The sequence below is a fragment of the Cantharellus anzutake genome (assembly GCF_015039405.1).
Source record: "Cantharellus anzutake strain C23 chromosome Unknown EI90scaffold_1, whole genome shotgun sequence".
Taxonomy (NCBI): Eukaryota; Fungi; Basidiomycota; class Agaricomycetes; order Cantharellales; family Hydnaceae; genus Cantharellus; species Cantharellus anzutake.
In genome coordinates, this window is record NW_024066951.1 from 2,533,122 (window position 1) to 2,560,362 (window position 27,241).

At 49.3% G+C, this 27,241-nt stretch overlaps 10 protein-coding genes across 10 annotated transcripts; 4 read left to right on the forward strand and 6 right to left on the reverse strand.

Annotated features, from left to right (window-relative positions):
• Positions 1-75: 75 nt before the first annotated feature.
• EI90DRAFT_3010979 (uncharacterized protein) lies at positions 76-1,943 on the reverse strand (the record flags this gene model as incomplete). The annotated part of the gene is made up of 8 exons (XM_039056429.1): positions 76-151; positions 197-376; positions 751-814; positions 1,023-1,075; positions 1,176-1,302; positions 1,429-1,490; positions 1,545-1,587; positions 1,844-1,943. The coding sequence occupies 8 exons, from the start codon at positions 1,941-1,943 to the stop codon at positions 76-78; spliced, it is 705 nt and encodes a 234-aa protein (XP_038924080.1).
• A 2,680-nt stretch (positions 1,944-4,623) lies between these two features.
• Positions 4,624-5,181, reverse strand: EI90DRAFT_55326 (uncharacterized protein). The gene is made up of 2 exons (XM_039067782.1): positions 4,730-5,181; positions 4,624-4,675 (listed from the first exon to the last, which is right to left on the reverse strand). The coding sequence occupies exon 1, from the start codon at positions 5,162-5,164 to the stop codon at positions 4,829-4,831; it is 336 nt and encodes a 111-aa protein (XP_038924081.1). The 5' UTR covers positions 5,165-5,181; the 3' UTR covers positions 4,624-4,675; positions 4,730-4,828.
• A 78-nt stretch (positions 5,182-5,259) lies between these two features.
• On the forward strand, positions 5,260-7,975 carry EI90DRAFT_3143312 (vesicle-mediated transport-related protein; the record flags this gene model as incomplete). The annotated part of the gene is made up of 10 exons (XM_039065005.1): positions 5,260-5,313; positions 5,367-5,463; positions 5,520-5,582; positions 5,651-5,727; positions 5,789-6,153; positions 6,207-6,421; positions 6,472-6,685; positions 6,739-7,096; positions 7,146-7,445; positions 7,502-7,975. 10 exons carry the CDS (start codon positions 5,260-5,262, stop codon positions 7,973-7,975), a joined length of 2,217 nt encoding a protein of 738 aa, XP_038924082.1.
• A 423-nt stretch (positions 7,976-8,398) lies between these two features.
• EI90DRAFT_3114951 (uncharacterized protein) lies at positions 8,399-9,682 on the reverse strand (the record flags this gene model as incomplete). Its single annotated transcript, XM_039062725.1, has 5 exons — positions 8,399-8,662; positions 8,748-8,885; positions 8,951-9,245; positions 9,305-9,491; positions 9,553-9,682. 5 exons carry the CDS (start codon positions 9,680-9,682, stop codon positions 8,399-8,401), a joined length of 1,014 nt encoding a protein of 337 aa, XP_038924083.1.
• A 2,680-nt stretch (positions 9,683-12,362) lies between these two features.
• On the reverse strand, positions 12,363-13,773 carry EI90DRAFT_2902425 (guanine-N(7)-methyltransferase domain-containing protein; the record flags this gene model as incomplete). The annotated part of the gene is made up of 4 exons (XM_039054089.1): positions 12,363-12,409; positions 12,469-12,821; positions 12,903-13,087; positions 13,189-13,773. The coding sequence occupies 4 exons, from the start codon at positions 13,771-13,773 to the stop codon at positions 12,363-12,365; spliced, it is 1,170 nt and encodes a 389-aa protein (XP_038924084.1).
• EI90DRAFT_56108 (uncharacterized protein) lies at positions 13,694-14,834 on the reverse strand. Its single transcript, XM_039067799.1, has 3 exons — positions 14,593-14,834; positions 14,159-14,444; positions 13,694-14,066 (listed from the first exon to the last, which is right to left on the reverse strand). Exons 2-3 carry the CDS (start codon positions 14,398-14,400, stop codon positions 13,853-13,855), a joined length of 456 nt encoding a protein of 151 aa, XP_038924085.1. The 5' UTR covers positions 14,401-14,444; positions 14,593-14,834; the 3' UTR covers positions 13,694-13,852.
• On the forward strand, positions 14,742-16,687 carry EI90DRAFT_55780 (glycosyltransferase family 21 protein). The gene is made up of 3 exons (XM_039067793.1): positions 14,742-15,132; positions 15,233-15,489; positions 15,558-16,687. Exons 1-3 carry the CDS (start codon positions 15,017-15,019, stop codon positions 16,610-16,612), a joined length of 1,428 nt encoding a protein of 475 aa, XP_038924086.1. The 5' UTR covers positions 14,742-15,016; the 3' UTR covers positions 16,613-16,687.
• Positions 16,688-16,695: 8 nt separating this feature from the next.
• On the forward strand, positions 16,696-19,677 carry EI90DRAFT_3028678 (uncharacterized protein). Its single transcript, XM_039058072.1, has 7 exons — positions 16,696-16,933; positions 17,001-17,168; positions 17,280-17,474; positions 17,530-17,727; positions 17,777-18,358; positions 18,416-18,688; positions 18,752-19,677. Exons 1-7 carry the CDS (start codon positions 16,780-16,782, stop codon positions 19,252-19,254), a joined length of 2,073 nt encoding a protein of 690 aa, XP_038924087.1. The 5' UTR covers positions 16,696-16,779; the 3' UTR covers positions 19,255-19,677.
• Positions 19,517-20,278, forward strand: EI90DRAFT_3114955 (uncharacterized protein; the record flags this gene model as incomplete). Its single annotated transcript, XM_039062726.1, has 2 exons — positions 19,517-19,721; positions 19,821-20,278. The coding sequence occupies 2 exons, from the start codon at positions 19,517-19,519 to the stop codon at positions 20,276-20,278; spliced, it is 663 nt and encodes a 220-aa protein (XP_038924088.1).
• A 904-nt stretch (positions 20,279-21,182) lies between these two features.
• Positions 21,183-25,344, reverse strand: EI90DRAFT_3114956 (uncharacterized protein; the record flags this gene model as incomplete). Its single annotated transcript, XM_039062727.1, has 5 exons — positions 21,183-22,949; positions 22,997-24,592; positions 24,647-24,794; positions 24,847-24,992; positions 25,051-25,344. 5 exons carry the CDS (start codon positions 25,342-25,344, stop codon positions 21,183-21,185), a joined length of 3,951 nt encoding a protein of 1,316 aa, XP_038924089.1.
• Positions 25,345-27,241: the final 1,897 nt, after the last annotated feature.

Below are 27,241 nucleotides of genomic sequence, written 5' to 3' on the forward strand. Positions count from 1 at the left end.
TCTTGGCGTCTGATCAAGGGCAATTTTTTGGGAGATATCCTACCGCGCTCTGGCTCATGTTCAAAAGCGCAATCCTCAAACCCCCACTTCTACAACGAGCTCAGTGGCAGATAATCCTTTTGCATACGCTCTCTCTTCGCCCTCCAACTCACTATTTCCGGAGGCTATAGTTTCGGATATGATTGCGCTAACGTACATGCTTCCAGGCTCGCTACCTTGACTGATGGCGCTTGCACTCCCAGACTCTTTCGGAAACACGAATGATCTGACACCTACGGATGCGCCAGCTCTCCCAGCCATTAGATGGTCTGGATTATTCCGAAAGCCTTCGGTACCATCCTGTCTACTTGCTGTGCGCGTGATACTCGTGGAGGCCCTAGTGAGTATTCGACAGCGTCGTTACTAAGTCTTGAGGGTCACCTGCTATCCCTATCCCAGCCTGCGCATCAAATTGGATCCCGGCGGATACAGTATTACCACACGTTGCAAAGCGGACGCCGTTCCTCGGTATCGCGAGAAACACCGTTGTTGCATCAGGCGGCTCAATGGACAGCGACACGATCATTGAGATCGTTCCTGTTGAGAGCCTGTCCTCCTTCACGATGCGGAACCTCCTTGTTTTAGTGCCATTCCGTGTTTGTCAGCCTCCTTCCCACATTCCTCCTTCACACCATGTGCGCAACCAAGTTTGGCAGTCCGGCCGTATTTTCTTTCCGACGTTGCCGTCCCCGTGGCTGGTGATGAACTGACCACTGCTTCTTGGGGTGCATAGGTTGGTCCAGGAAACCGCCTGCCTCTATCCACAGCGTTCTTCCTCGCATATCCACCCAGGAGAATCAGCATTTCGGTCAGGGCAATTCACAATCTGAGCAAGGGAGCCATTTCCTTACCCCTTTCTCCTTAATGATGATCGATGATTCGTTCCCATCACTTCATTCCCTGGATTCCTGCCAACTCGAGAGACAGTGGGAGTGGAACGTTCAAGCAGGGAAAAATGGTTGAGACGAACTCGTGCGACATACCCGAATATGGGAGACCCTCATTTGGGTTGTAGCCTAAGCCATTCCCCTTTACGCTCATACCGGGATCAGTATTTGGCCACGTATTCGGTCATTCCAGCTTTCCATGTTGTTTGCCCTTGGGCTCTTGACTCAACGCTGTTCAGTTTGTTTTACGTATGAGAGCGGCTTATGTCAGGAGACTGCTTCTGACTGGCCACCTCCGCAGCCAGGTACCCATCACGCGCATAGGATACCTTCTCCGCCCGAGTAACGACTCTGTTAAGCTTCATCCGCAGAATTTCTAGAGACGACCATCGCAGAGGTGTCACCTCTGCGCATTGAACCCCCTAGTACTGGGCCATCAGATTTGTACGGTAAGATCATATTTCCACTCCACCTGGGACCGATGATGACCGATGTTACTCACCGACGTACTCTCCATCATTCATTCTCAATAATTTTGCTCCGTCATCGTCCAGTCTTTCGGCTCTATCGGTGTAAATTGCCTCAATAGTCCCTTCTTTTCATCTATGAATTCCTCACGTCGCTAGCTCGGTTAGTGGATCGATCTGACTACCAACGCTACCTACACGCGATGTCAATTGATGTCTAGGATCCCTACTGATAGGTCTTCTTGACTCTGGGGCGCGAATATGAATGGCGGGGCTTGACATGTTATCTTCAAGTTCTAGGGGTTGGGCTTGGTAAGAGGAGCGGAATTAATGAGAATTGCCGTATTCTTGTACTCGATACAGCGATCTGTCTCAAAACACGTGTGAATCATCAAGGGAATCATGGACAGTGGGAGTTCTTCAGGACCAGCCCTTCACGCTACAACTGACCTGTCTTCTCCTGCCGAAAGTAAGGGGGATAGTAAATCAACAGGGCTGGTCCTAACCCTGGAATGGACTGGCTCCGTGACTGTGCAACCACCCAGACCATAATTAGGAAGTGTTGATTGCTATGTCGATCTTCGTGAATCGATTAACGCTCTGGATTGAATGAAGAAGCGCGCTGATATAGCACTTATGTCAGCAGAGGTAGAATTAACGCCGCTTGCCCCGTCACTCGGCACGAAACCGGCGTGGTTATCGCTACTCGATGATGTCAGCGTCTCTTGGCGTCTAATCTTGGCAGTTATCCTGCTGTGCTCCTGTTCATGTTCAAAAGTGCAATCCTCAAAATCCCACTTCTATAACGAGCTCAGACAATCCTATTACATACGCTTTCTCTTCGTTCTCCAACTTGCTTTGTTTCCGGAGGCTACAGTTTCGGATATGATTGCGCCAACATATTTCCAGGCTCGCTACCTTGACTGATGGCACTTGCACTCCCAGACTCTGTCAGCAACAAGAATGACCAACACCTAGCCAGCTCTCCCAGCTATTCAATGACCTGGCTTATTTTGAAAGCCTTCGTTGCCATCCTGTCTACCTGCTGTGCGCATGATACTCGTGGAGGCCCTAGGGAGTGGTGGAGTATTCGACAGCGTCGTTGCTGAGCCTGCCATTCCCATTTCAGCTTGTGAATCACATTGGGTCCCCGCGGATACAGTGTTATCACACGGTGCAAAGTGGACGCTGTTCCTCGTTTTTGAGAAACACCATTGTTGCACCAAGCGGCCCAACAGACAGCGACATGATTATTGAGGTCGTTCCTGTTGGGAGCGTGTCCTCCATGTGGAACCTCCTTGTTTTGGTGCCATTCCAATTCGTTATCCACCTTCATAAGTTTGGCAACCAGGCGGTATCAGTATGGTTTCTTCAAGAGAAATCCCGATGCTGTCGTCCCACTGCTTCTTGGGGTGCATAGGTTGGCCCAGGAAGCAAAATGACGCCTGCCTCTGTCCAAAGCATCTTTCCTCGCATATTCACCATTGCCAGCACTGTGTCCTTCCATCCAGGAGATCAGCATTTCGGTCAGGGTAATTCACAACCTGAGCGAACCAAATAGGGAGGGCTATTTCCTTGCCCCTTTCTCCTTGATGACGATGACGCTGGGATGATTCGTCCCCATTCCGTGGATTTCTGGCTCGTCAAACAGTGAAAGTGGAACGTCCAAGCGCAAGCGGACTAAATACGGCTTGGTTGGTTACGCGCCAGCAGACCTGTGTTTTAAGGAAATGGCTAAGGGAACACGCGGAAATCTTCGATGCGGAAATGATGGGTTCAGGGCAGCGGGCGAAGAGATCAGAAGGAGAATGGGCGACAAATCCATTACCCATAGGAGCGGAAAAACCTCACCTGAACTGGCTAATAGACCCGCACCCGCTATTACCATCATGTCATGACTATGAGAGAAAATGTGATGCAATATTACTGGGTGGTATCAATTCTTAATTCGTGTGCGCAGGTAAACGGTTGAAGTGGCACTTAGATCAGACAAACTGGCCCAACGTTCTGGCCTGGGATATTTTCCGTCTACCTTTGATTGACACCGGTTAGACCTCGTGGCTTAGGGGGATTCATGATGGATAGGATTCTGTCAATCACTTCAGGCGACGGTCTCTATTCACTATCCTTAACAGCATCGTACTGGCTGCCCCAGCACCCTCGACATTAACAATCAACACCAATCCCCCCAAAGAACACTGACAAATACACAGCCCTGTGTCCAGATAGCGATCTGTCAAATAGCTTGAGTCTAGACAGTGCCAAATCGAACGAGACACACGTCTCTCCCCGGACGAACTCCGCCCACGTCGCATACCGACATAGGTTAACATCACTGCGCCAGTGGACACGAATCAAATTTCGTGATTGAGGGTCGTCTCTCCGGGGGTAGAACTTTCGCGTGACGTTCCGAAGCAAGGCACGCTGTGGAATAGCAAGAATTAATACATGGTATTGGTTCCGGCGATTTGTGACAAACAGTACTCATTTCTGTGCCAGGGATAGAAGAACATATGGTATCCGAAAGGTACTCATCCGTCAAAGCGAGCCAAAGATGTCATCAATCTCGTCTTTTTCTTCGTTCATTTTATTCTTCTTGGTTTTCAATTTCTTGGCCTTCTTCGATGCACTTGCCGCTTCAGTAGAGACCACAGGGGGGCTATCTGAGTATAACCCACGGAGTTCCTGAGGGAGTGGCCCTGATCGATGAGCGCCTAAGCCAGTCTTCGACGAGGGCAACATGGGGCGCGAGTTCTGTTTCATTGGTGCTGTGCCCAGTGGGCGCCCGTCTTTCCTGGGAATAGAGGTGGTAGCTTCAACAGTTGCGATTCCATCAAGATTGTTAACGTCCTTGGTCGACTTGGGAATCACTTTTCCTGCATCCTTCATGTTCTCCCTGAAATTATCCTGATTAGACATGACAAGAGGCTTAGAAGGACTCGGGTGGTCAGGGGACTGATGTGATTGAGGAAGCTTCATGGGTCCACCGTAGTCGCACTGAAAAACAAATCAGTCGTCGGTGAGGGATGAGAGGAATCTCACCGACCCGAAGAACCCTACAAAGTTGCATAAAATGTTCCCATATTGCATCAAAAGCGCTCCTAAGCTCTACGCATACCATGTGTACCCGGCTAAAAATGGCCACCAGCACCGATGTTTGAGCGCGGAATGTTTTTGTCCCATGCTGTAGTTCAGAGAAGCTGAGGACATAGAGTTAGCTACAAAAATTGTTATTTGGACAGGAAATGCGCACGTATAAGCACTTCGTAAAACTGTCATGGCCTGCATTGGCAATTAGCATTAGAAACCAAGAAATAAACCAGGCCGAGACAGTACCTTATTCAAGAGCAGGCATAATTCATGAATGGCGTGCAGGGAGGACGGAAGTAGGCGCTTGGGAGGAAGATGTGTCCAGGAAATGCTTTGTTTACTGGTCTATTTTAACGGATGTGGCCACGATCGAGGTGAAGCAAATTGCAGGCACCTTTTAGAGTCCCCGAAAAAAGACGCATACACACGGTAGGCAGAGAAAAGCCCACGAGAATCCTGTATCCTTTTGAGAATCCGACGTGCTTCGACGGCCCTGCGCAGGAAGACGGCCGAACGGTGCTGATTATTGAACTTGCAGTATAAACGATCCAAAACGGCCAATTCTGTTTGCATTGACGTGATTAGGGGGCCCTGTTGCTCAGATACCCGTTCTATGGCCTCAAGGCAAGAAGTAATGGATGCATGAAGCGAATAAGGAAGAGACGAGCGTGGTCGACTCATCGGGCGCTTGAAATTCCCAAATCAAGGAATCTATAAATAACTATCAACAACTTCACACAATAAACCTGTCACTTCATTCTCTGGCGCCCAGGGTCATGGCTAGCGATGCCAAATTTTTCGCCCGAGGAAAGATTCAGGAGTTCCGGAAGGTTTGATTGATTCTACATCGTCCCCGCACCAGAAACACACATGTGAGAATTAGGAGCTCGAAGAGGCCGAGTCGACAAAGGACAAGAAATTCATTAAGCGAAAGACGGTACTCAAGAAGATAGTAGCCAATATCACTATGGGGAACGACAGTGAGCTGGACGGTTGCTTTCGGCTTCTCTCCTGCTTCTGCTGATGGCTCGTGAAGTGTCAGCACTCTTCCCCGACATCATTCGATGCATGCCGATCCAAGTCCTGGAAATCAAGAAGAGTACGAGGTCCATATGAACTTCACGTACTTCCTATCATTATTGACTTGGACACCAATGCTCATTCTAGTGGTTTATCTTTTCCTTGTGAGCTATGGTCGCAGTAAACCTGATAGTATCTCAATCGCCATGCCGTCCCTTCTCACCGTAAGTTGGCACATATACTCGCTTTTTTTGTATAAATACTGAGAGGTGGTTCTTCGAGCAGGATTGTAATGATCGGAATCCCCTGATTCGTGCCCTTGCAATACGGACGATGTCTTACATACCGCTACCCATTGTTCTCAGCGGTCTTCGTGAACCATTGCGGCATTGCTTGAAGGATGCAGATCCTTATGTTCGGAAGACGGCGGCGATCTGCGTAGCCAAACTATGGATCCACGATGCTCGTATTGTGGAGAAAGAGAGCTTCATCACTCAGTTACGTGACTTGCTGGCAGACCCCAATCCCACGGTCGTCGCAAACGCTGTAGCAGCGTTAACTGAGATTAGCGAAAGAAGTGATGAGATAACCCTGAAGCTCAATATCACTGTCGCGAGCAAACTGCTGACAGCGTTGGCCGAAGCATCAGAGTATGTAGCCGAGGCGATCATTTCTTCTTGTTCATTGACGAACCAGTCTGCAGATGGGGGCAGGTATACATACTAGACTCACTAATGTACTTCGTCCCCCAAACACATGACGAGGCTGAACTGCTAGCTGAACGAATATCCGTCCGCCTCCAGCACGCAAATTCTGCGGTAGTGTTGACGTCAATAAAAGTAATCCTATACTTGATGAACTACATGGGTAATTCGGAGCTCAAAGATTCTCTATGTCGGAAAATGGGGCCTCCTTTAGGTCAGTGATCCAAGAATCGATACAAGGAAACTTCCTGACGTCTTATATAGTTACGTTACTATCGGCTGGCCCTGAAGTCCAATATGTAGCGTTACGCAATATTTTGCTAGTCATACAAAGGCGGCCAGCCATACTGCGGGACAGTGTGAAGGTCTTCTTCTGCAAATACAACGACCCCGTGTACAACAAATTAGCCAAGCTGGAAATTATGTACCGCCTGTCTCATGCCGAGAATGCGAAGATTATCCTTGCGGAGTTGCAGGAGTAAGCGACCATCTAGGCTCTCGATGCGCAACACTGACTGTGCAACCTGACAGGTATGCCACGGAGGTTGATATCGATTTCGTCCGCAAGTCCGTGCGCACTATCGGTCGGCTTGCAATCAAGGTTCCAGCGGCTGCAGACCTGTGCATTCAGACTTTGCTACAACTTCTCGAAACAAAAATTTCCTACGTCATTCAGGAAGTTGTCGTGGTCATCCGCGACATCTTTCGACGCTACCCAAACAAATATGAATCAATCATCCCCACCTTGTGCGAGAACATGAATGAATTAACGGATCCTGAACCAAAAGCCGCCATCATATGGATCATCGGCCAGTATGCAGATCGGATCGAAAATGCCACGGAGTTACTTGATGAGCTCGCTTTCTCTTTCCTCGAGGAGCAGACTGAGGTCAGTGGTCTCTCCCGGGTCTTCCGATCCCTCTTGACGCCATTAATAGGTTCAGCTCGCCCTCCTCACCGCTGTAGTTAAGTTATTCATCCAAAAACCCGATGCCTCAAAAGAACTAGTGTCCAAAGTCCTGCGCATTACGACAGAAGAGATTGATAACCCGGACCTTCGCGATCGTGGCTTTATCTACTGGAGACTTTTATCCACGAACGCCACCGCTGCCAAGGTGATTGTCTTGTCCGACAAGCCGCCAATCTCCACCGAGACGGACAGAATGGATAGAGGGACATTAGATCAACTCCTGCTACATACCGGTACCTTGGGTTCCATTTACCACAAGAATCCCGAGGCGAGTCCCCCTTTTTCGCTCATACCTCCTCCTATCCATTCTAAGCTTTTGTGCAGACCTTCATTCGGTCAGCAAAAGGAAAGCAACTTCCTGACAGCCCTGCATTGAATTCTGCATCTCGCGCAGTGCTTATCCGATTGCCTGATGAATCGGATCTGGGGCCCCGACGAATGCCAGAATATCGACCGACGCCTGGGGGACCGTCAGACTTTGCTGCTGTTCATCAAGGACTTCTCATTGGACCGGACAATACAACAGGAGTTGCAGGGGATGATATGGACCCTCCAGAACAAGAAGAGTCTCTTCTTGGGAGCCGTGATGCTGGTGATGAAGCAGCCAATACCGATCACGAATTCACTCCGTCCCCGATGGCGACAACTCCTAATTTCGCTAGTGAGAGTCCCAACGTACCGGTTCAAGCGGCTTACGATCCCTATGCCAACCTTGATGGCCTTTTCCGAACTCCTCAGCCGCTAAACGTCCCTGCAACAAACGGAAGGAGGGGTCCTCAAGATGATCTACTGCTCTGATCTAACGCTTCGTATACCCATTGTTGTTATGATAGTATGTTACCCCTAGTGCATTTTAGGATAATTGGACAGGGAGGTCAGGATACCTGAATCGCAAAGCGCCAGAGTTTTTTTTCTCGATTATGGAAACTCGCGGGACAAAGCAAAAGGATCTGTATGTGCGTGGGAGGGCCCCCACAGATATTATGCATATCTTCTCAAGGGTTAAGGATGTTTGAAACCGCAACTACAAGGGCCGTTTCAGTTACATTATCCCTAAAAGTTTATCCTCCTGGAGAACATCGGCCACATCTCAGCAGTGGAACTTGCAAGTGGATGTCATTATCTATGTATCCTGTGCGTGAGATTACATTGCGAATGAGGGAAACTAATGCAGCACGAATCCTAGCAGTGCCTGGAAAGGAATGATATGATAAAGCACAATTACTCTGACTCGTGAATTTCGACTTCAGCCTTCAGCCAAGACCAGAAATCCTCTTGTTCTTTCTCCTCATCTTTCGTCACTTTGGCGCGTCCAATACGTGCCAAGGGTGTGGGATTCTGGAGGTGAGGACACCAGTAAGTAAGAAGCCTTGTACTTGCCCCCATCGACACGGTCGCGAAGGCGGCGATACCCACCTCATTGAATGATGAGCTGCCATACAAAGATGATATAGCGCCTCGGGAAACCGGCCACAACATCCAGCTCTAATGGGAAAAGATACTCATTACTCATATATGGTAAAAGCATAACGTGGGCCCTGAGCTAAAACCCCAGATATGCATCACTCACAATGAAACTCGAAATTAAAATGGACCTCTCTTGATGAGAACCGGCCATGAAGGCCCCTTCACGCAGGAAGATGGAGATAAGTCCTTGCGGGCCGTACTTTCGGGCGAGCGCATCGGAGAAAAGAGATTCTTCTTGAAACTAACGTAGGTGACGTTGGAATCAAAATCAAAAGGTCTTTTGAGAAACGTCAAAGGCGGGCTGACCTGGCTGCGACGGGGAGCACCGAACGTTTTCGTGACTACGGTGAAGTGCGGGGCAATGGAGCGAGGTATTCTTCCGTTGTTTTCGAGAGTCGAGATATTGATGACACGAGGTTTGCCATCCAAACACATGGAATCGGCCGTATTAATCAAATTTGGGGTAAGGATTTGGAGAAGATAGAACCGTCCGAGGATGTCCGTGTTCGCTCTTTCATCTAATTGGCTCCGTTTCGGCGTTTGGCCTGGAGGGCCCAGTGCTCTCGAGGAGAGGAACAGGAAGTCCAACCGTGTTTCCTTTCTGACATGAAAATGAACCTATCAGACAGTATTATCAGGCAAACGATTGTTGTACGCTACTTCAGAAACTCGCGAGCAGCAGCTTCGACTGTACGGAGATTGGAGAGGTCGATAGGTAGCCAGGGGGCGGCGCCCTTTGCCGTTATCATCTTGAGCTCTGCGCTCAGTCTCTTACCGATGTTTGAAGCCTGACACCCTAAATAGACCCTCGCGTTGCGCTCCAGGAAGACACGCGCTATCTCCTTGCCTGTAACGGGTGTGCATGCATGAAAGGGTTCTTAAAGGTCTGGATTGTGAGTTTGACGCACCAGTGTCCGTGTCCGCTCGTGTCACAAATACGACTCTGTTGGATAAGTCAGGGATATCGTCCAGAGCAGCCCTGTCGGGGGTGGATGGCGGAGATGGACTGTCCATCAATAAATCAGATAGATCGCTCATGGTCCAACGAGATAGCCACGAAGGGGACCCAGGTCAGACGAAGTGGGCGACCAACAGGGTTTACAACTTTATATACTACGAAATGTGGTTGAGAAGTTCCCCAAAACCGAATCCGAGAAACCTCATTAAGACCACAACCGAATGGATGTCTTCTTTACTCTATGGGGCGCTATCAGCAATCGAAGGCTCAACAGGGGGGAAGTTTGTTCCCAATCACTACGAAGGTGTAGAAGTTCGGAACTACGTATCCATCATTTTAACAGTGAATGGGACCATCATTTAGAGACCTAAGACGGAAATAGGCAGAGTCCAAACGATGCGGAGGAGCACACGACTCCGTGGGAGTTAGGAGGATTTCACTACATCAGTAGCTTCTACCGACGCAACCCAAAACGCCGGTCGACGGCTTCGGGAACTGGCTGCCGCATGCTCCAACAGCGTTATTTGAGCAGTTCTTATCGGAAGTCATGGTTTTTGCCGCCGAGATATGTTCAATTAGACAGATATCGGCGCGAATGACACTGCAGTATTTGTAAAGTTTCTCAATATGCAAATAGGGGGCATGTGAGACCAGTATTGGAAAAGCGCTCAAGAAAGTGCGATAACATTATTTGACTGATTCCGACGAGCCCTGTTGACTCTCGGGCGCCGTTGTTGGTTGATCGAGCCACCCCCCCTCCTCGTTTTCACAACGGACTCTCACAGCTACGAATGATGCTGGAAAATCCGATTCTCCGTTACTGGGGCCATGCTATGGTGGTAGTATTTCGTCCGATGTTACGCCGAGGCCAGGGTCCTTACCTGACCAAGCAGATAAGTCCATGATACGGATGCCCGGCTGTGGCGCGGATGTGATTGGTCCCTCAAATACATGGGACGCCTTTGCCTCCCATATATAGATATGTCACTGGAAAATTACTGGTGGCCCAGGGGGTTGGTCGCGAGAGCAGAACCTACGAAAGAGGGGTCGGATAGAGGGTGTGGACGAATTTGACCTTGTCCTCCTCAGGTACACTATTGCCAACTGCGGATGAACCAAAGCTGGCACCGTGTTTGTTAAGCGACGAGCATGAGACGCTCCTGCAGTGGGCTCGCAGGGAACTGCAGTAAACACAAGGACGGTGGGCTCGGCATTCCACCATCAGTCATAATCCCTGACCGATCAACTTGCTTGGTCGGCCGCCATCCCGAATAGATGCTGGCGCCGCTCCGAGACCGGGGCAATCACTCCAACTTAGAAAAGCGATCTACTGACAAAGTTGGGTGTTGTAGCCATCATGGGTGGCGTCACGCCTCCATTTGGAAGAACGCGCGCATGAACACACGACGAAGCACAATGGTGTTGTGAAAGAAGCGAAAGGCATTGCGGCTCTCTTACAGAGCAAGGCGCGCGCAAAATCTAACATCAATAGCAATGCCATTGCAGGATGGGCTTTGCGGCGGCCCCACCGCTAATCGGCGATGCTCGCTAATCACGACGCGCGGCATCTTAGCTAAGTCGGCTTCCATGTTCACTAGCCACCGCCTCAAATGGGACGGACCCCTAACATAAGTGAGTGTTTCCACACTGATACCGTAACATCAAAACCCTGTTCAGGTGAGAGTGAACACCTGTGTAGGGCAACCAGCGTACGCGTAGGCAGGCGACCAGCAGGCTTTACCAACGCGGTCGCTGGGCCAATCTGGGAACTCGAATTATACCCCGAGTGAGATGATCAGCGCGTTGATTGATCTGCCAACTACAGCAGGCAGCAATACACAGCAACCCATAGTGGGGTTCAAAAACCGTCCGCAGTGTTCAACAAGACATAATTGAGACGGCCGACTCCGCCACAATACCCATGGTGATATTACGTAAACCCTCGTCAATCCCTAAATAGACAATATTCCTTGTCCACACACACAGATTGTGTGAAAGAAACGTGCGCTCTCCCTTGGAAATCCAATGCTCAAAAAGGTCAGGGCGGTATGATTTATTACAACACCATGTATGTACGTTGGAGGGTTTTTGTACATCCTCCGCAATGTTCGAGATATAGTACTATACTACCAATCCGTCCGGAATGAACATTCACGCCTCGTCGCAGAAAATCCGTTCCTTCCCTCCGAGGGGGGAGAGGGGCGTTGGAGGACAAAGGTAGGGCAACTGCCTGGGCGACGGTCGGCTACGCACATGCCAAAAACAAATGCGAGACCGCTCAGGGCACGGATCTGCATTTGAGAACTCCATCTGCACCCTCAATCATGCTCGGTGAGAGATAAGCAAAATTTCTTCCCCCTAGCTGATCTCTCAATGCGAGGCTGTGACAAATGGCGTCGGACAGTCGCCGGCCATCAGTTTACAAGACCAAAACGACGGAATTTCATTCTAATTCGAGGACTCATGATATCCTTCAGATTTGATGTAACGGGATTCGGGACGAGGTGCCTAACGGGTCCCTAGCTGGAAAAAGCGCAGCAGTGGCATCGAAAACAACTTGGGGGGTGGAATGCATTACTTCGGCACATCAAGCCATTAGCTATACGACAATGATGGATAGATAGATAAATTTCACTAACAAATGCGCACCCATTGAGAGAGATCCTCTTTACGAAAAGACAAAAGAGCCGTAGAATAAGACAGGAGAGAACAGGAACGAAAAACAGGCAAGGGCATGTTGGCGTGATGGCAAACATAGGTTTACTCTGTCGGAGCAACCTTCTTGAAGACAAATCCGATATAGATGTCTGTTGTTAAAAAATATTGAGTCGTCCCACAGTCCCTGCAGTAAACACAAATTACTCACTGGCAGCTTCCCACTGATCATTGTCCAAGAAACTTTCCCCTTTCGAATCAACAACGTTCATTGTTTGCAACATTGCTGCGAATTCTGGACTCTCCTGCTCGCTCTGGTATATATCGTGAAATTCCTTCTTATAGTCAAGCTCAAGGCCATAGTCCTTCGCAAGCGCTACGAAAGGATCCCATTGAACAACGTATTCGGGTGCGTCAACAGCATCCTTGAGATAAAAATTGTATTTATGTCCGTAGGGATGTGCGCCTTTGGCCGGAGGATGTCTTGATTCGAACCGAATCTGATAGACCTCATTGCCAAAAGAGAGTTCTTCCTCTTTGTCCCCCAGCTTTTTTAACCGCTTCCTGAAACAGAAGATCAACATTTGAATACGAACGTGCGAAACGCGAAAATGAAATACAGCCCCTTTCAAGCCTGACACTCACAGTAGGTATTTCGCATTAGGTATCGTACCAATAAATACACCTCCGGGGCGAAGGTGATCCGTCGCATTCTTGAGCATCATACGCACTTTCTCTTCGTTCTCGAACGCGTAGTGCATGCAAAATTGCATCGATACAACATCGAAAGCAGTCAACAACGGAGCAGGTACTACATCCGCCAGCGGATGCTACAAACCCCCAGAAACATCCGAGTAAGTACCCGCCTCATGTCGAGGTTGTCAGAGTGAAATGGAATAGGGGAAAAAAGACGATATGGAGGCTCACTCACAGAATAACAATCTAATTCGAAGAACTCCGCTTGAAACTGTTTCCGCTTCTGATCTCTCCACCGGGTACGTGCCTGCTCTATTGATACACCCGCTATATCCACACCGACGAAGAGTGCTATATTCGCTTTAGCCCATTTACCTAGATCCCCGCCTTTCCCACAACCAACGTCCAATACACGCCCTAGATGTTTTGGTTGTTTCCTCTGGCTGACGGAAACGAAGGGTGGCGGCTTCGAGTTCGTCTCCTCGATCGGCGGTCGTGCGAACTTGGCGATCATCACGGCTTTGATCCAGTTGTTAAAGTTCTTCAGCCCGATGATGGGAGAATCTTTGCGTTTAAGTTTACCCACTTCCGGCCGCTGATTGTAATGCTCTGCCACAAGCTCGGCATTTTCACGATGTGAGGGATGAAGGAGACGCTCATGATCCGAGGTAAAGTCGTCCGGCGCAAGACGTTTACTACTTCGTGGGGTTGGTTCTTCAGTGATAAGATGTGGTTGAGCCTGATTGGCGTCGGGGACTCGAGATGGGGACCAGGAACCCGAAGTTAATGCTACGCTGCTTTGTGACCCATGCTCTTCCATTGCATCGGCATTGTTAGTCGGCTGGAACGATAACACGCCTTTACCCGCAGCAGCGGCAGGCGGATAACGTAAGGGATTCCTACTTGTCCGTTTCAAACGCTGAGCTTCTTCTGGGAGGATAGGGACAAGAAGAGAAGAGGCTGGTGTTATTCGTTTGCGCGGGTTGTAGGGTGCAGGGGGAGGGGGAGGAGGAGGGGCCATGATCGTGGAAATCGTGGGAGAAGCACGCGGGAGGATGCTGGGTGATGTAAGAGGGGATAACGTAGTAGGAGCGACCGAGCGGCGTTCTGAAACTATTAGCGTTGGTGAGTTAGTAATGGATCGCTGAGTTGAGCCGGCGCTATCCAAGGGTTTAGAAATGTGATGATTCTCAAATGCCACTTGCATTGCTTCGCCAAGGGGTTTTGGCAACGCCTGGTCGGTTAATGCTGGCGATGCATCGAGGCGGAGCGCGTTTGGGAAGTAACCTGAGGCGTTCGAAGAAGAAGAGGAAGGACGGGGAGTAGTTTCGAAGAGCGGACTAGAGGGTTCGTCGGGGTGATGAACAGGATCGAATCTAGGGCGTTTCTGGGTTGGTACAGTGGTAATGGGAGTGGCTAGAGGGGTTTCCTTGTCATTGAGAAGCATGTTAACGTCCAATCGGCGGATAGTAGGGGATTGTGAGTGGGCATCTCGGATCGGGTCGTACGGCATCACGAGAGCGCGAAGAGTGATTTATTTAGCCAGGAACCGCCAGCGTGACGGTCGAGAATAATGGATGATTTGTGGCTGGTGAGCAAGAGTTCTCGGGCGACGACGAGTCGTGTCGAACTGACGCACTCGAAAAAAGAGTCAAGAGATCTGGATGGCGCCGAACGCGTCAACACAGTCCCTGACAGTCAAAACCATCCAACCTCCTCGCCGTCTTCATCATTCCCTGGCCCGCCTACCTCATCGTAGGACATAGTGAAGCCGTACAAGTGGAAATATGTAAAACACAAAAACAATGTATCCGTTCTATATAGGACCACAATGGAGAAATACTTTCTTACTTGCCACTGGGGGTTGAACGATTGGCCCCGTTGGCGAGAGGCCTGAGAGGCAGATCGCTGGTTCCACAACAAAACGAGCCTTCTCCTTGTTCCTGAACGTGTAAACGCTTGACCCGCCGCTTTTTTGAAAAGCCGCGGTCCTAACACCGAGCCCAGTCAAGTTAAGCGCTGAGAGCAACAACTTGCTCGTTTGCTGGTTGCGTGCAACTCATATGGTGTTAGAGGCAACCTATACAACCTGGGACTTTGTCCGCTGGTCCACCCTGCTCCTCGCTTCGGGATGGTATGGTGCCTTTTGGGGAATTAGCATGTTGGGATGGTCCGTCGCGTGAGTACAACCTTCCTCTCCATCCTGGCAAATCACCCGGCCCTTGCTCCCCTGCACATGGAGCTTACGTTCGGGAAACCTTTTCCCTCTTCCGGTACAGTCGGGCTGTATATACTCGCCGCCCACGTTCGCCGTTGGCTTCAGCACGCCCAGACACTCCTGTGCCTGGCGTGTCGATCATTCGTCCTCTCAGAGGGCTAGACCCAAACTTGTATGAAAATTTGGAGTCCTCCCTTAGGCAGGAGTACCCCAACTTCGAGGTTATCTTCGCCGTGCAAGACCCGGATGACCAAGCGTTGAAAGTCGTGAGAGACCTCATTGCCAACTATCCATCAGTGCCTACTCAGATAATTGTCGGTGAGCATGGTGATTTTTTTGTTATCCCATCATGATTCTAATTTATGTTCATGGTATTGTTCTGCCAGGTAATGAGGTCGTTGGCAGCAACCCCAAAGTTAACAATCTTGTGCGGTCGTTCCAACAAGCTCGCCACAATATAATTTGGATTCTAGACTCAAACGTATGCACTGAGTCCGGGACACTCACGCGTTCAGTGGACGCATTGACGCGGCCATCTCCCCGCTCAGGGTCGCTTCCTACCACCGTTCAGCCCACGCGCCGTTCGCGCGTCGGCGTTGTCCACCACGTTCCCTTCGCAATGACCTATGGCGCCTCTCAATCACTTGGCTCGCGTATAGAGGAAGCTTTCTTGAACACTACTCATGCGAAAATGTACATTGCCATCAACTACCTCGCCATCGAGTCTTGCGTCATGGGTAAATCCAACATGTATCGCCGCTCGGACATTGAACGCCTCACTGCATTACCTTCATCTCGCGGTCAATATAAGAGACAGAGAATTACCGACACGGGCGAGCCAGAACCGCCGATTTACCCACCAGAGATCATCACCGGCCTTCCCGCATTTGGTGAGTTTCTCGCGGAAGACAACATGATCGCGGCCTCGATGATGCATGAACTGGGTTTATCGCACGGTATGAGCTGTGATGTTGCTATTAATGCCCTCGGGCCGATGTCAGTTTATGACTACATTGAGCGAAGAGTTCGTTGGATTCGCGTTCGAAAACACATGGTCCTGACCGCCACGCTCCTCGAACCGTTCACCGAATGCCTAGCCTTGCTGTTCATTGGGTGGTACGTCATCTCCGTCAGTGGTATTGTACCGTTCTGGGCCTTCGCGTTGGTCCACATTGGCGGGTGGCTGGCATTGGATTTGGGCGTTTACGCTGCTGTTGCTGGACATCCTTTACCGGCATCAAAGCGATTTGCGTTCTTATTTGCCTGGCTGCTCAGGGAATTGATGGCGTTTCCTATATGGCTGTACGGTGTGCTTGGGAGTGATGTGGTTTGGCGTGGGCAAACCTACACAGTTCGACGAAATGGGAAAGTGCGCAGACGGGAACAGGATTCTGCAAAGTATCTGCCTGGTAGGACATTGCTTGGGGTTGTTTTTCCCTAGTACTTGTACTCTCTTCGATTCTGTGATGATGGGAACAATATTGCTGTGATGTCCAGGAAAATTGAATTGTGACCCTAATTGGGCAATTCGAATGTTTTGTGCCTGTTTTGAAAACGCACCCATCAACTTCGCCCGAGCCAAGCACTGCGATTTAACAACTCACTCCAATGGCTGCTGACCTTGTCCGCCTTTCGGAAAAACTGGAAACATGCATTCCTGGAAAAACGCCCCTGTCACCCAAGACTTCCACCCCGGATTGGTTCAGCGCAGAATCGATCGCGAGAAATCTCGCAAATGCTCTTCGATCCAAGGACTCGATAGGTTCGTATTGCCTCCCGCCTTTCTGTTTTGAACTTTTGGAAGCTTATGCATGACGGAATGCGTGTAGATAATCATGGAATTATAGGGGGAACGAGCGTCCCCTTTTCCATGACGACCTTGTTGAAGTATTCTCAAACAAGCGCCGACAAAACAACCGAACCTGTTATTTCAAGGACCAGTGCTAGCGCCGTCTTTGAGATCTTACGCGTTAGTGCAAATCTTTGCATGGATCATGGTGAGTAAAGCGCGAAGTTTTGATACCCTTCATGAATGGCATCGCGACGGTTGATTTGGTTATTGTTCCCTCGGACCCCATTATTGCGCACGTCGTTTTATGTTGGGGTAGACATCAACAGAGGTCGTCTTTTGGATGCAGAGTTTCCTCAGATTGTCCTTTCAATCCTGAGAAGTTACGTCGCTCTTTTGGAAAAGACTCCTGCTTCTTCGACCCTTCCCGATCCCGCCTCCATACTATCATTACAAGATTTAAAGATCGTGAAGACGGCATTCGGTTTCTTGCTGAACGCTGGACTAGATTACAGTGGGTTCCCTTCATTCACCCATTGGGACCCTGAGGAAGCTAACCCTGGAGTTAGAACCTGTGCAGAGTGCTCTGAGGGAGATGAAGACGCAGCAACTAGTTCTAAGCCTCGCTTCCTCGATATATCCACCGGGCGTATGGAGAATACCGTCCAAGATACCACAGACAGAACTCGCCGAGGTGTGGTCCTGGCGGTCTGGGATAGCCGCATGGTCCTGGCGCGTTCTAGAGGTTTTGGCCCAATCAGACAATGGTCAGGAACTCATGTCATTTTGTTTAACTGCTCCTTGACTCCCTTACAGATGTGGCATGGGAAGCAACATCTCTTAAATCATTTACCCAATCGCTAAATTCATTCATTCCTCCATTCCCATCCTCCACGCCCCCATTCGCGTCATCGGACGCACAACTCCGAAAAGCGCTCATAAACACGGATGTTGATACACTCCAAGAATACGCCGTTCAAATAGAGGCTCTCCCCTCAGAGGATGATGACTTCAGAGGGAAACTAATCACACCTATCAATTCATCACGTAATGCACTGAATGAACCGAATACTCCACTTACACAATTACTCGTCTTTATCGAACGTGGTGAGCCACCTTCATATTGGAACGACGAGAGTGAGAATGAAAGGAAGGGATGGGGGAAGACATTTGGGTTTTGTAAAGGGGCAATCATCCGAGGGATCGTTAATCTTGCTGGAGAAGAGGCGCAAGTGAACGTATTATGGGGTCAGAATGATCCACTTGGGGGGTGGTTCGTTCAGAAAATGGTTCATTGGATTAAGGACTACCCTGCCGCCGTTGAGGCGCGACGAGACGAGGAGCGGGATGATCTGGTGATTTGTGCGACTTTGTGTTTAGGGAACTTAGCGAGAAGGGGTGGGTTTTGGCTTTGGTTTCGAAACGCCGGGGACTCTGACCCCTTCTCTTTTTTAGAAGCTCGATGCGTTGCATTGGTGCAGCCTCCGGTGTCACTCGTTCCGAATTTATTAAACTTGCTTGATCCGAAGATGGATCTCAAGCTTAAGCATGGTGTTCTTGGACTTTTGAAGCACTTGTCACAACCTCAAAGGAATCGCAATTATCTGGGGGAACTAGGTACTATCGAGGCCATCATTCGTTCGAAAGTATGGGATAATGCAGCGGATTTGGCGGATGTTGTACAATTGTCTGCGATTGGGATCGTCAAACACCTCGTTACCAGTCATGGTGTGTCATTGATGATGACTCCTTTTAATTGGGGCATCGCACTAATTACGGTGGATTGCTTAGTTTGGAATGCCTTGAAGTTGTTCGTGGAGCCTGAGAATAATGACGGCGCCGATTCCAAAGGAATAGACCAAATTCTGGACCTTATCCGTCGCACAGATTCTTTGGCTATCCGGAATGAAGCAACTCGGATTTTAGTAAACCTCATCAAAACGCTGTGGATCCCACCTACACCTTCATCTTCACCTTCAGTCTCACACCCACCTCCCTTTCCTCCACCTTTCTCTGCGGCAGCGGCAACGTCACCGACAGCATCTCCTATAAATAACAATCGGACACCGACCACCTCAAGTTTGGTCACTGTAGCCACGACAGGTGTTAGCGGTGTTGATGATTCTGCAGTAGTGAGTTCATTGAGGAAGAACGCCTTTGGAGCTCTAACGTGTGAGGAAGTGGCGGATGCGTTGGGTGAGATGATTGGGAGAAACGTGAAGTATCCTGTGCTACTGAATGAGGGGATTATGGCGTTGACGTTGTTGGCTAGCCCTGCTGCTGGAGGTATGTAATCCGCTTCTGCTCCCTGTCCCCATTCCCTTGCGTCCCTCGTCGTCCCCCCTAGCGCACTCGCTTGTTATCTCATTGGCGCTGTGTGCCTTCATTGATCTTTCCCCCGTTGCTGGGGAACCCCCATTGTTGATTCGTCTCCATTCCACGTTTTGTTTTGCCCTTTTCTCACCTAGGGGGCAGCCCGAGGCGCAAGGAACCCGAGATCCTTACTGACCAAAACCGTTTCCCTCTTTCTCCCCTCGGGTCGGGCATACGTGCACTATGGCGATGGTGACGGTGGGGTTTGTAGTATCTCACGTTCTTTCGGCCCTTGTTGTGCCTCTTGGGCCCGAGCAACCACAGCAACCGCAACAACAAGGGCAACCTCAACAGCAATCGTCTCTACCGGGAAGTACTTCCGAAGAAGCCACGGCTGTCGCGCCGGGTTTGAGGCTGAATACGAATGTGGGGGCTTCGGTTCTTAATGGTGTGTAATTGTCTTCTATTTTCATCTTCATTCTCGTCTTCTCTACTTTTGGCACAGCTTGGTATTTCATATGATATTTAATTCTAACTGCTTCTTCAGGTGCCGACACTCAATCACCAGCCCCTCAAACGCAGCAAACACAGCACCCAACGATTTCAACACCGTTAGATATGATACTTTACATATTAGGACCTAAGGGGAAACAACTCTTCCCGCCTGAACTTAGATCGAATGCGTGCTCACTCTTAAGTAGTGTTGGGAGAAAGGATGCCGAGGTTTCGAATTTATTGTCTTCATCTTCTGCGACGGCAGTGACCGAATCGAGTGGGAAGGGGAAGGCGGGCTTGCTGAACGAAGTGAAGAGGAGAGCCAGACCTATTATTCTCGCGCTTGTTAATGAGCAGGGTGGCTTTGGTGGAGGTGTCGGAGGGGGTGATAGCGTACCGATATCGCCTGTTTCGACTACTTCTACGGGCACGGGGATAATTGGGGGGAGGAATCCGCAGCTTGTTAGGAATGCTGCATTAAGGACGCTTTCTGTTTGGGGTAGGGCTTAGTGGCAGGTTGGGTGGATACTCAAGGTGCAAGAGTGCGTTGGAAGGCGGACATCGTGGGGTTTGGTCGGAATACTATCTAGTTTGGGTTGCGATTGTTTTCTTTGATTGCTTAGTGTTACGTTAAGTACGTATACGTGTGCTTGTACTAGTGTTGTCTCCGTGTTTTTTTCCCCCACTTGCTCATCCATGTTTGCTATATTTCTTGCAGTATTGTCATGCATAGGGTTTGCTGTGTGGCGAACTGTACACGTCATGATCCGCATACTCACATCAAAAGGAAATTAATGAACGTATGGTACCTAAAGCGGTGACCATATAGCATGATCATGGGTTTGTCAGATCATCAGACCGCTCACATGTAAGATACGCGTAAATTAGCAGAAGTTCGAGCAAAGAAACAAGCGATTTGGAACTATGGGGTATCATTAAAAATTCATTCGTCGCGAAGAGCCCGTTGGCCACGGTAGTCCTATAACACGCTTCTATGGTTGCAGAGCTTGTTCTTCAAACAACTAAGTCCATTCCTGGGAGTCTATGTCGTAGCTTCCATTTAGGCACTTAATAAGTACATCATCAGATTGTTCTACAACACCATGCCTCATTCGCGTTCCTCACAATGTGTGGCAAGGAACAAGCCTCAAGTCATTCCTTTCTGGGTTCTTCAGACCTCCGTGGCCCAGTCGAACCAGGCGTCCGCGCATGCAAGTAGGAAAAGCAAAACAACTGGAATTAGAATTGAAAGATGCAACTCCAATTTGTTATGGGTGCAAGCGCAGCCAGTGAACTCTGTCGATAGTTTGCAATCAAAAAATGAGGTTGGATTTTTTTGGTGTTCTCGAGCCGGATATCCGATTCAAGCGTGCACAGAGAGCAAAATGAAAATGTAATAACAAAGAGAACACGCTCAAATGTGGACCATTTGTGCCTCGGAATGACGTCCGAGATTGGAAAGAGCATTGCGTAGATTTTCGAGTGAGTTGGCCAAATCCGGGGTGTATGCTCCTGGATTAACAGCAACTAGCTGGCGCCAGATTTCGACACATTCTTCTATGAATGGGAGCGCCTCTGAGTGCCGTCCGAGATCCGAAAGAGAATAAGATAGATTGTTAAGTGACATGGCCAAATATGGGGTGTATGATCCTGGGTGAACAGCAACTAGCTGGCGTCGGAGTTTGACACTTTCTTCGATGAATGGGAGCGCCTCCGCGTGCCGTCCGAGATTGGAAAGTGCAATACATAGATTGTTGAGTGACATGGCCAAATCCGGGGTGTATGATCCTGGGTTAATGGCAACTAGCTGGCGGTAGAGTTTGACACTTTCTTCGATGAATGGGAGTGCCTCCGAGTGCCGTCCGAGATTGGAAAGAGCATTACGTAGGTTGTTGAGTGACATGGCCAAATCCGGGGTGTATGATCCTGGGTTAATGGCAACTAACTGGTGGTAGAGTTTGACGCTTTCTTCGATGAATGGGAGCGCCTCCGAGTGCTGTCCGAGATCTGAAAGAACAATACGTAGATTATTGAGTGACACGGCTAAGTCCGGGGTGTATGATCCTGGGTGAATGGCAACTAGCTGGCGTCGGAGTTTGACACTTTCTTCAATGAATGGGAGCGCCTCCGAGTGCCGTCCGAGATTGGAAAGTGCAATACATAGATTGTTGAGTGACATGGCCAAATCTGGAATGTAAGATCCTGGGTTAACGGTAACTAGCTGGCGGTAGAGTTTGATGCTTTCTTCGATAAATGGGAGCGCCTCCGAGTGCCGTCCAAGATCCGAAAGAGCATTGTACAGATTGTTGAGTGACATGGCCAAATCTGGGGTGTATAATCCTGGGTTAACACCAACTAACTGGTGGTAGAGCTTGATGCTTTCTTCGATGAATGGGAGTGCCTCCAAGTGCTGTCCGAGATTGGAAAGAGCCAAATATTGATCGTTGAGTGACATAGCCAAATCCAGGGTGTATGATCCTGGGTGAATAGCAACTAGCTGGCGTCGGAGTTTGACACTTTCTTCGATGAATGGGAGTGCCTCCAAGTGTTGTCCGAGATTGGAAAGAGCCAAATATTGAAAGTTGAGTGACATGGCCAAATCTGGGGTGTATGATCCTGGGCTAATGGCAACTAGCTGGCGGTAGAGTTTGATGCTTTCTTCGATGAATGGAAGCGCCTCCGAGTGCTGTCCAAGATTGGAAACAGCATTGTGTAGACTGTTGAGTGACGAGGCTAAATCTGGGGTGTATGATCCTGGGTTAATGGCAACTAGCTGGCGATGGAGTTTGACGCTTTCTTCAATAAATGGGAGTGCCTCCGAGTGCTGTCCAAGTTTGGAAAGAGCATTGTATAGATTGTCAAGTGACACAGCCAAATCCAGGGTGTATGATCCCGGATTAATAGCAATGAGCTGGCGGTAGAGTTTGACGCTTTCTTCAATGAATGGGAGTGCCTCCAAGTACCGTCCGAGTCCGTCAAGGGCGAAGTTTAGACAGTTGAGTGACTCAGCCAAATGTGGGGTGTACAAACTCGAGTCCACAGAAAAAAGGTAACGGCAGAGTATAACAGAATCATTTGCTGCCTCATATGCCTCCTGGAATCTTGAAAAAAATCTCAGGTTCCACGGAAGCTGGGTAAGCACATCAGCCAGTGCACTAACAGCGCTGTGGTCAACAGCCAACTGGAAGACCATGAGGTAGTTTCTTTAACACAATTCATAACCCATACCTTAGCCCACTCAGGGAGTAGCGAGATACTGACATAGCTTTCCATTCTCACACAGACTTCCACCCACCGAGTTGCTTCCTGATTCAGAAACATGCCAACTGACTCAGCAAGCACCTCTGATGGTTCCTGGACTTCACTGAGGTGATGGACGATATGGCAACATGCATAACGAAAGTGCTCAGATAAGTCCTTCAGAGGAATGCGCGGCATTTCCTCTTTTTCGGACAAGTTTGCAATCTGTCCTAGGTCCTTTACAGAGCAGAGACCCTCGTTCAAAATCTTGGTGCATTGCAGGGCAACCCTGGCATTCTCCACCCCCACCGCTACAGGAGTGCAACGAGAGCTGATTGTTTGAGGATTAATCCGATCGACAATAAAATCATGGAAAGATTGGTGTAAGATGCGAACCGGAATGTGGGAATCCTCAACTCCGGAGAGCAGAGGAGCAAGTTCGGCCAACGCATATCGAACAGAAGACTTGAGGAAAGGCGACAAAATTGAGTCCCAGGCTGTGATGGACAGAGGCTGCTGAGCAACGAAGATTGCTCCGATCACAAGGGGGTAATCGTGCGCAAAATCTTCATCCTCCCAAGCACACTTCTTCAAAATGCTTGTATACAAGTCTTCCATCATCTTCTCGGCAGGGACCTCTGGTCGTTTGGCACCACCAGTGTCAAGCAAACTTTCTAGTGTCCTCATAGGATCCTTGTTGGCCAGCTTCATGTAGCGAAAGATGGTACTGATCCAGATAAACAAGCCGTTTGCTCGTTCCGAGATCTCCTGTACCATTTTATCCTCATCCTTAAGATTACGCTGTAAATCCCGATGTAACTTCTTTAGCTTCTGCAGTTGGAATCGTATGAATCTAGCACAGTCCTGCACATTTGCCTCATCCAAGAGATCAATAGTGAGACGATCAATAGGGTAATCGGGGGAGAGGTAGCGATTCACGAGATCAAATTGTCTCGATGTGATGAAGAATTTTATGGAGGATGGCAGCCTGGGCACTTCCTCCGCAAGGATTTCGGCAAGGGGCTCGAATGCTTCTTTGTCACATTCATCTAAAGCGTCAATGATGATCACCATGGGACGGTTGGAAGTTGGAGGTTTATGGAGGAGAGACGGAGCCACCAATTTCTTGAACTGCGTCGCGAATGAAGCTGTTGAGAGACTAGGGTCATCTCGAAGAGCAGAGGTAATGAAAGTGCGGTAAATAGGGTCATGGTCTGCCAAAGCTCGAGCCATGCCGCTGAATAGGAAATCAGGCCGCGACCGTTCGCCCGCTTTAAAGAAGAAGCAAAGTAACAGGGTAACGTCTCCTTCGCTGGCACATCGTTCGGCTATCGTGAGTGCAATCGAAGTCTTGCCGGCACCGGCCACGGCAGTCAACAGCACTAGCCGGTTTTCGCTATCCCCAGTGCTGTGGCACCATGCCATGATACGCTCAATAAGGGCGGCCCTAGTATCTTTCAGGCACACCTGAGTGAAATCATCATGGGCAATATGAGGGTATCGGAGACTATCAAGAATTTTGTCTTCGTGTAGACGACGTTCTATGGCCGCTAACTTGGCACCAGTTATCAAGTTTGTCCTAACCTGCAATGGCCGAAAATCAGAACGGTTATGGAACGATACTGTAAGGAAAGCTACCTGAAACGATGCCAACGCTTTGTCAAAGTCTTTCTTTAGGCCATCGATCCTTCCCGGGTCTCTCAAGTAGGAGAATGTTTTTCTGATAGCCGATCGTTTCTCTACCTTTCCCCGTCTTTCGATTTCGGACTTAATCTTCTGCAGCGCGCTGGGACTTGATGTAAGTACGATATCGAAGGCACCAGAATGAATAAACTTACCCATCAAGCTCTGTAGCACTTTCTACCCATGGCTCTACCTCTTCCGCTGATACATCATCGGACTTTATGGCTGAAGATACTTTGGCCATGGTGCTCGCTACGTATTCACCGAAATCAGTCCATTCCTTTGCGTTCTCCCTGAACTTCTACGTGGCGCAAATCGGCGTGAGTTTTCATTCGTAAACGAGCATGATCGTTACCAACTTGAGCCTCGTCGTAGATGAAGAGTGCAGCGCTAGTCGCACTCTTTAAGGGTGGGCACCAACTTGCGGTAGCGTCGACACCTCTAAGAGTTAACACCGCCAGGTTACCCCCCGCTGCGAGGAGATCATTGATCTTTTGCCTCGGAGTTTCAGCTCTTGTTGCAACGACATGGTTGGTGGTAGACAAGTTGATGGAGAGAGCTTTGGGCACGCAACAGACGTGTGGGCGCCAATGCTCAGAGCCACGAGGCCTTTGTACGGTTATGGAAGTTGAGGATAGCAGTATTGAATACATTTAGTTGACACCACAGGTTTTTGGCGCTTTCATGAGCAACCTATAGCTTGCACGCTAAAAATCCAGAACAACGATCCATGACTTGGCTTATGGGGAACCTGGGCAGGTGGCTCTATCGGAGAGAACCAGTATGCGGCCACCTAGAACTGGAATATGAGTGTGCAAGCTAGATATGAACTAGCAAGGACACTATGGAACATGATATTGCGGCACAGATCGCGGCGTTCGCTTCGTACAGAAGGTCGACGGTAAGCGCCGGTTATGGCACGCGCACGCGTCGGACAAAGGCTGATTATATTATAATTCATAGATTCGAGCGACTAATGCGTATCAAGATTCCTAACACCCTCATAAAACTTCGTAACGCCTTGTAACACGCATAAAAATTTGTAACACACCTTGTAGCACCCGGTCAAAATTCGTGACGCATTACAACGTTTCCGACATCGAACTCAATATGCATGTGCATATTCCCCTGCTCACGACTCGCAAAAAAAGGCCCGATGCACAAACGAATTCAACATGTGCTTCTGCTCCTACGAAACACATAGGACAGTGTGTGAGATAATGTATGTACTGGGGTACCAAACCACTCGAAAACGGTGATAACGAGAAAGTGCCACCACTCAATCTGAACCTAAGTATATGTACTGACAGTTGGCGATGCGCCGACACATCAGTGGCACCAGTTTCTGATGCCCAGTAGCCCAGTTTTTCGTGAAACCACAATCGAGCAAAAGCAAACGGGATGCGAAATCGAGGATCTATCCGCAATGTGTTCGGCCAACTCCGACGCAGCAAAGATTCCCCGCGGTGAAGGGGCCCCAGGCTCTTTCGCCAAATTCTTGGTTTAAAATCACGGTGCAGCAATTAGCTTTCGTTCCCTGGCTATGTACTGGCTGGCCATTTAGGACTGCGCGATCACCGAGCTCGAAATTATCTTATTTAACACTACCATGTCAAACACCATGTCAATCCAGTCAATCCTTACGGTGCTCGTCAACATCTATATAGGCTTGACTCAAGCCGATACATAACCATACAATTATGCTCACTCTGGCTGAGACACTCCAACGCAATTTCGTTGCGACGTTCCATTCCGGTATCCTTGTTTAATTCGTCAAGTGTGAGTGTGCACAGATATCCTGCCTCTTACACGCACGTTCAACCCATGCATGTGTCCATGTGGCACTCCTACTCAGGCATAGGTTTTGTGCTCACAACGCCTGGAAATCGAGCCTGACATCCAAGCGGTCACAGGACACAGTTCAGAATTACCGAATTACTGTGCTCGACACCAAATGGGCGCGTTGAAGGAACATCTCCTTCACTTCTATCGGTGTACTGAATGTCGAAGGGTCCCACAATGGTTGAGCCGTGGTTGACGCTGGTTCTTACTGAACTGCACAAGGAGCTCAACCAATGATGATGTGGTCTCTTCCTCTGCCCTCGCGCCTCTTCCCATCACCATCCTATTGCACCTCACTATGCCATTTTCCGTAACGGTCTCGTTCTAGTTGTTTTTCTTCTTACCCTCCCTCTCCGCCCTTTCACAATTATTGTCAAGTGCCCTACGTCTGGACACTTGCAAGGGAAGCAGGCAGAGGCGACGGCGACTGATTTTCTACGACATTTTGCTGTAACGAGGACTCCGCTGATGTCTCATCACCATTATTCCTGGTCCCCCCCCCGAGTATAACTGATTCCAGGGATGAGCGTGCGGCAGATCGTTCGAAGGCTCTGAAGGGTGCTTTGACCTCTCGAACTGCGAGTAGGAATTACAATGTCTGCGCATGGTGCTTCCAAGTGCAGCATGCAAGAACTCTGACGTGTGCTGTTAGCTACCCGGAAATGGCTTCGATCAATGGTTAATCTACTACTTGCTTGGTAGAGATGG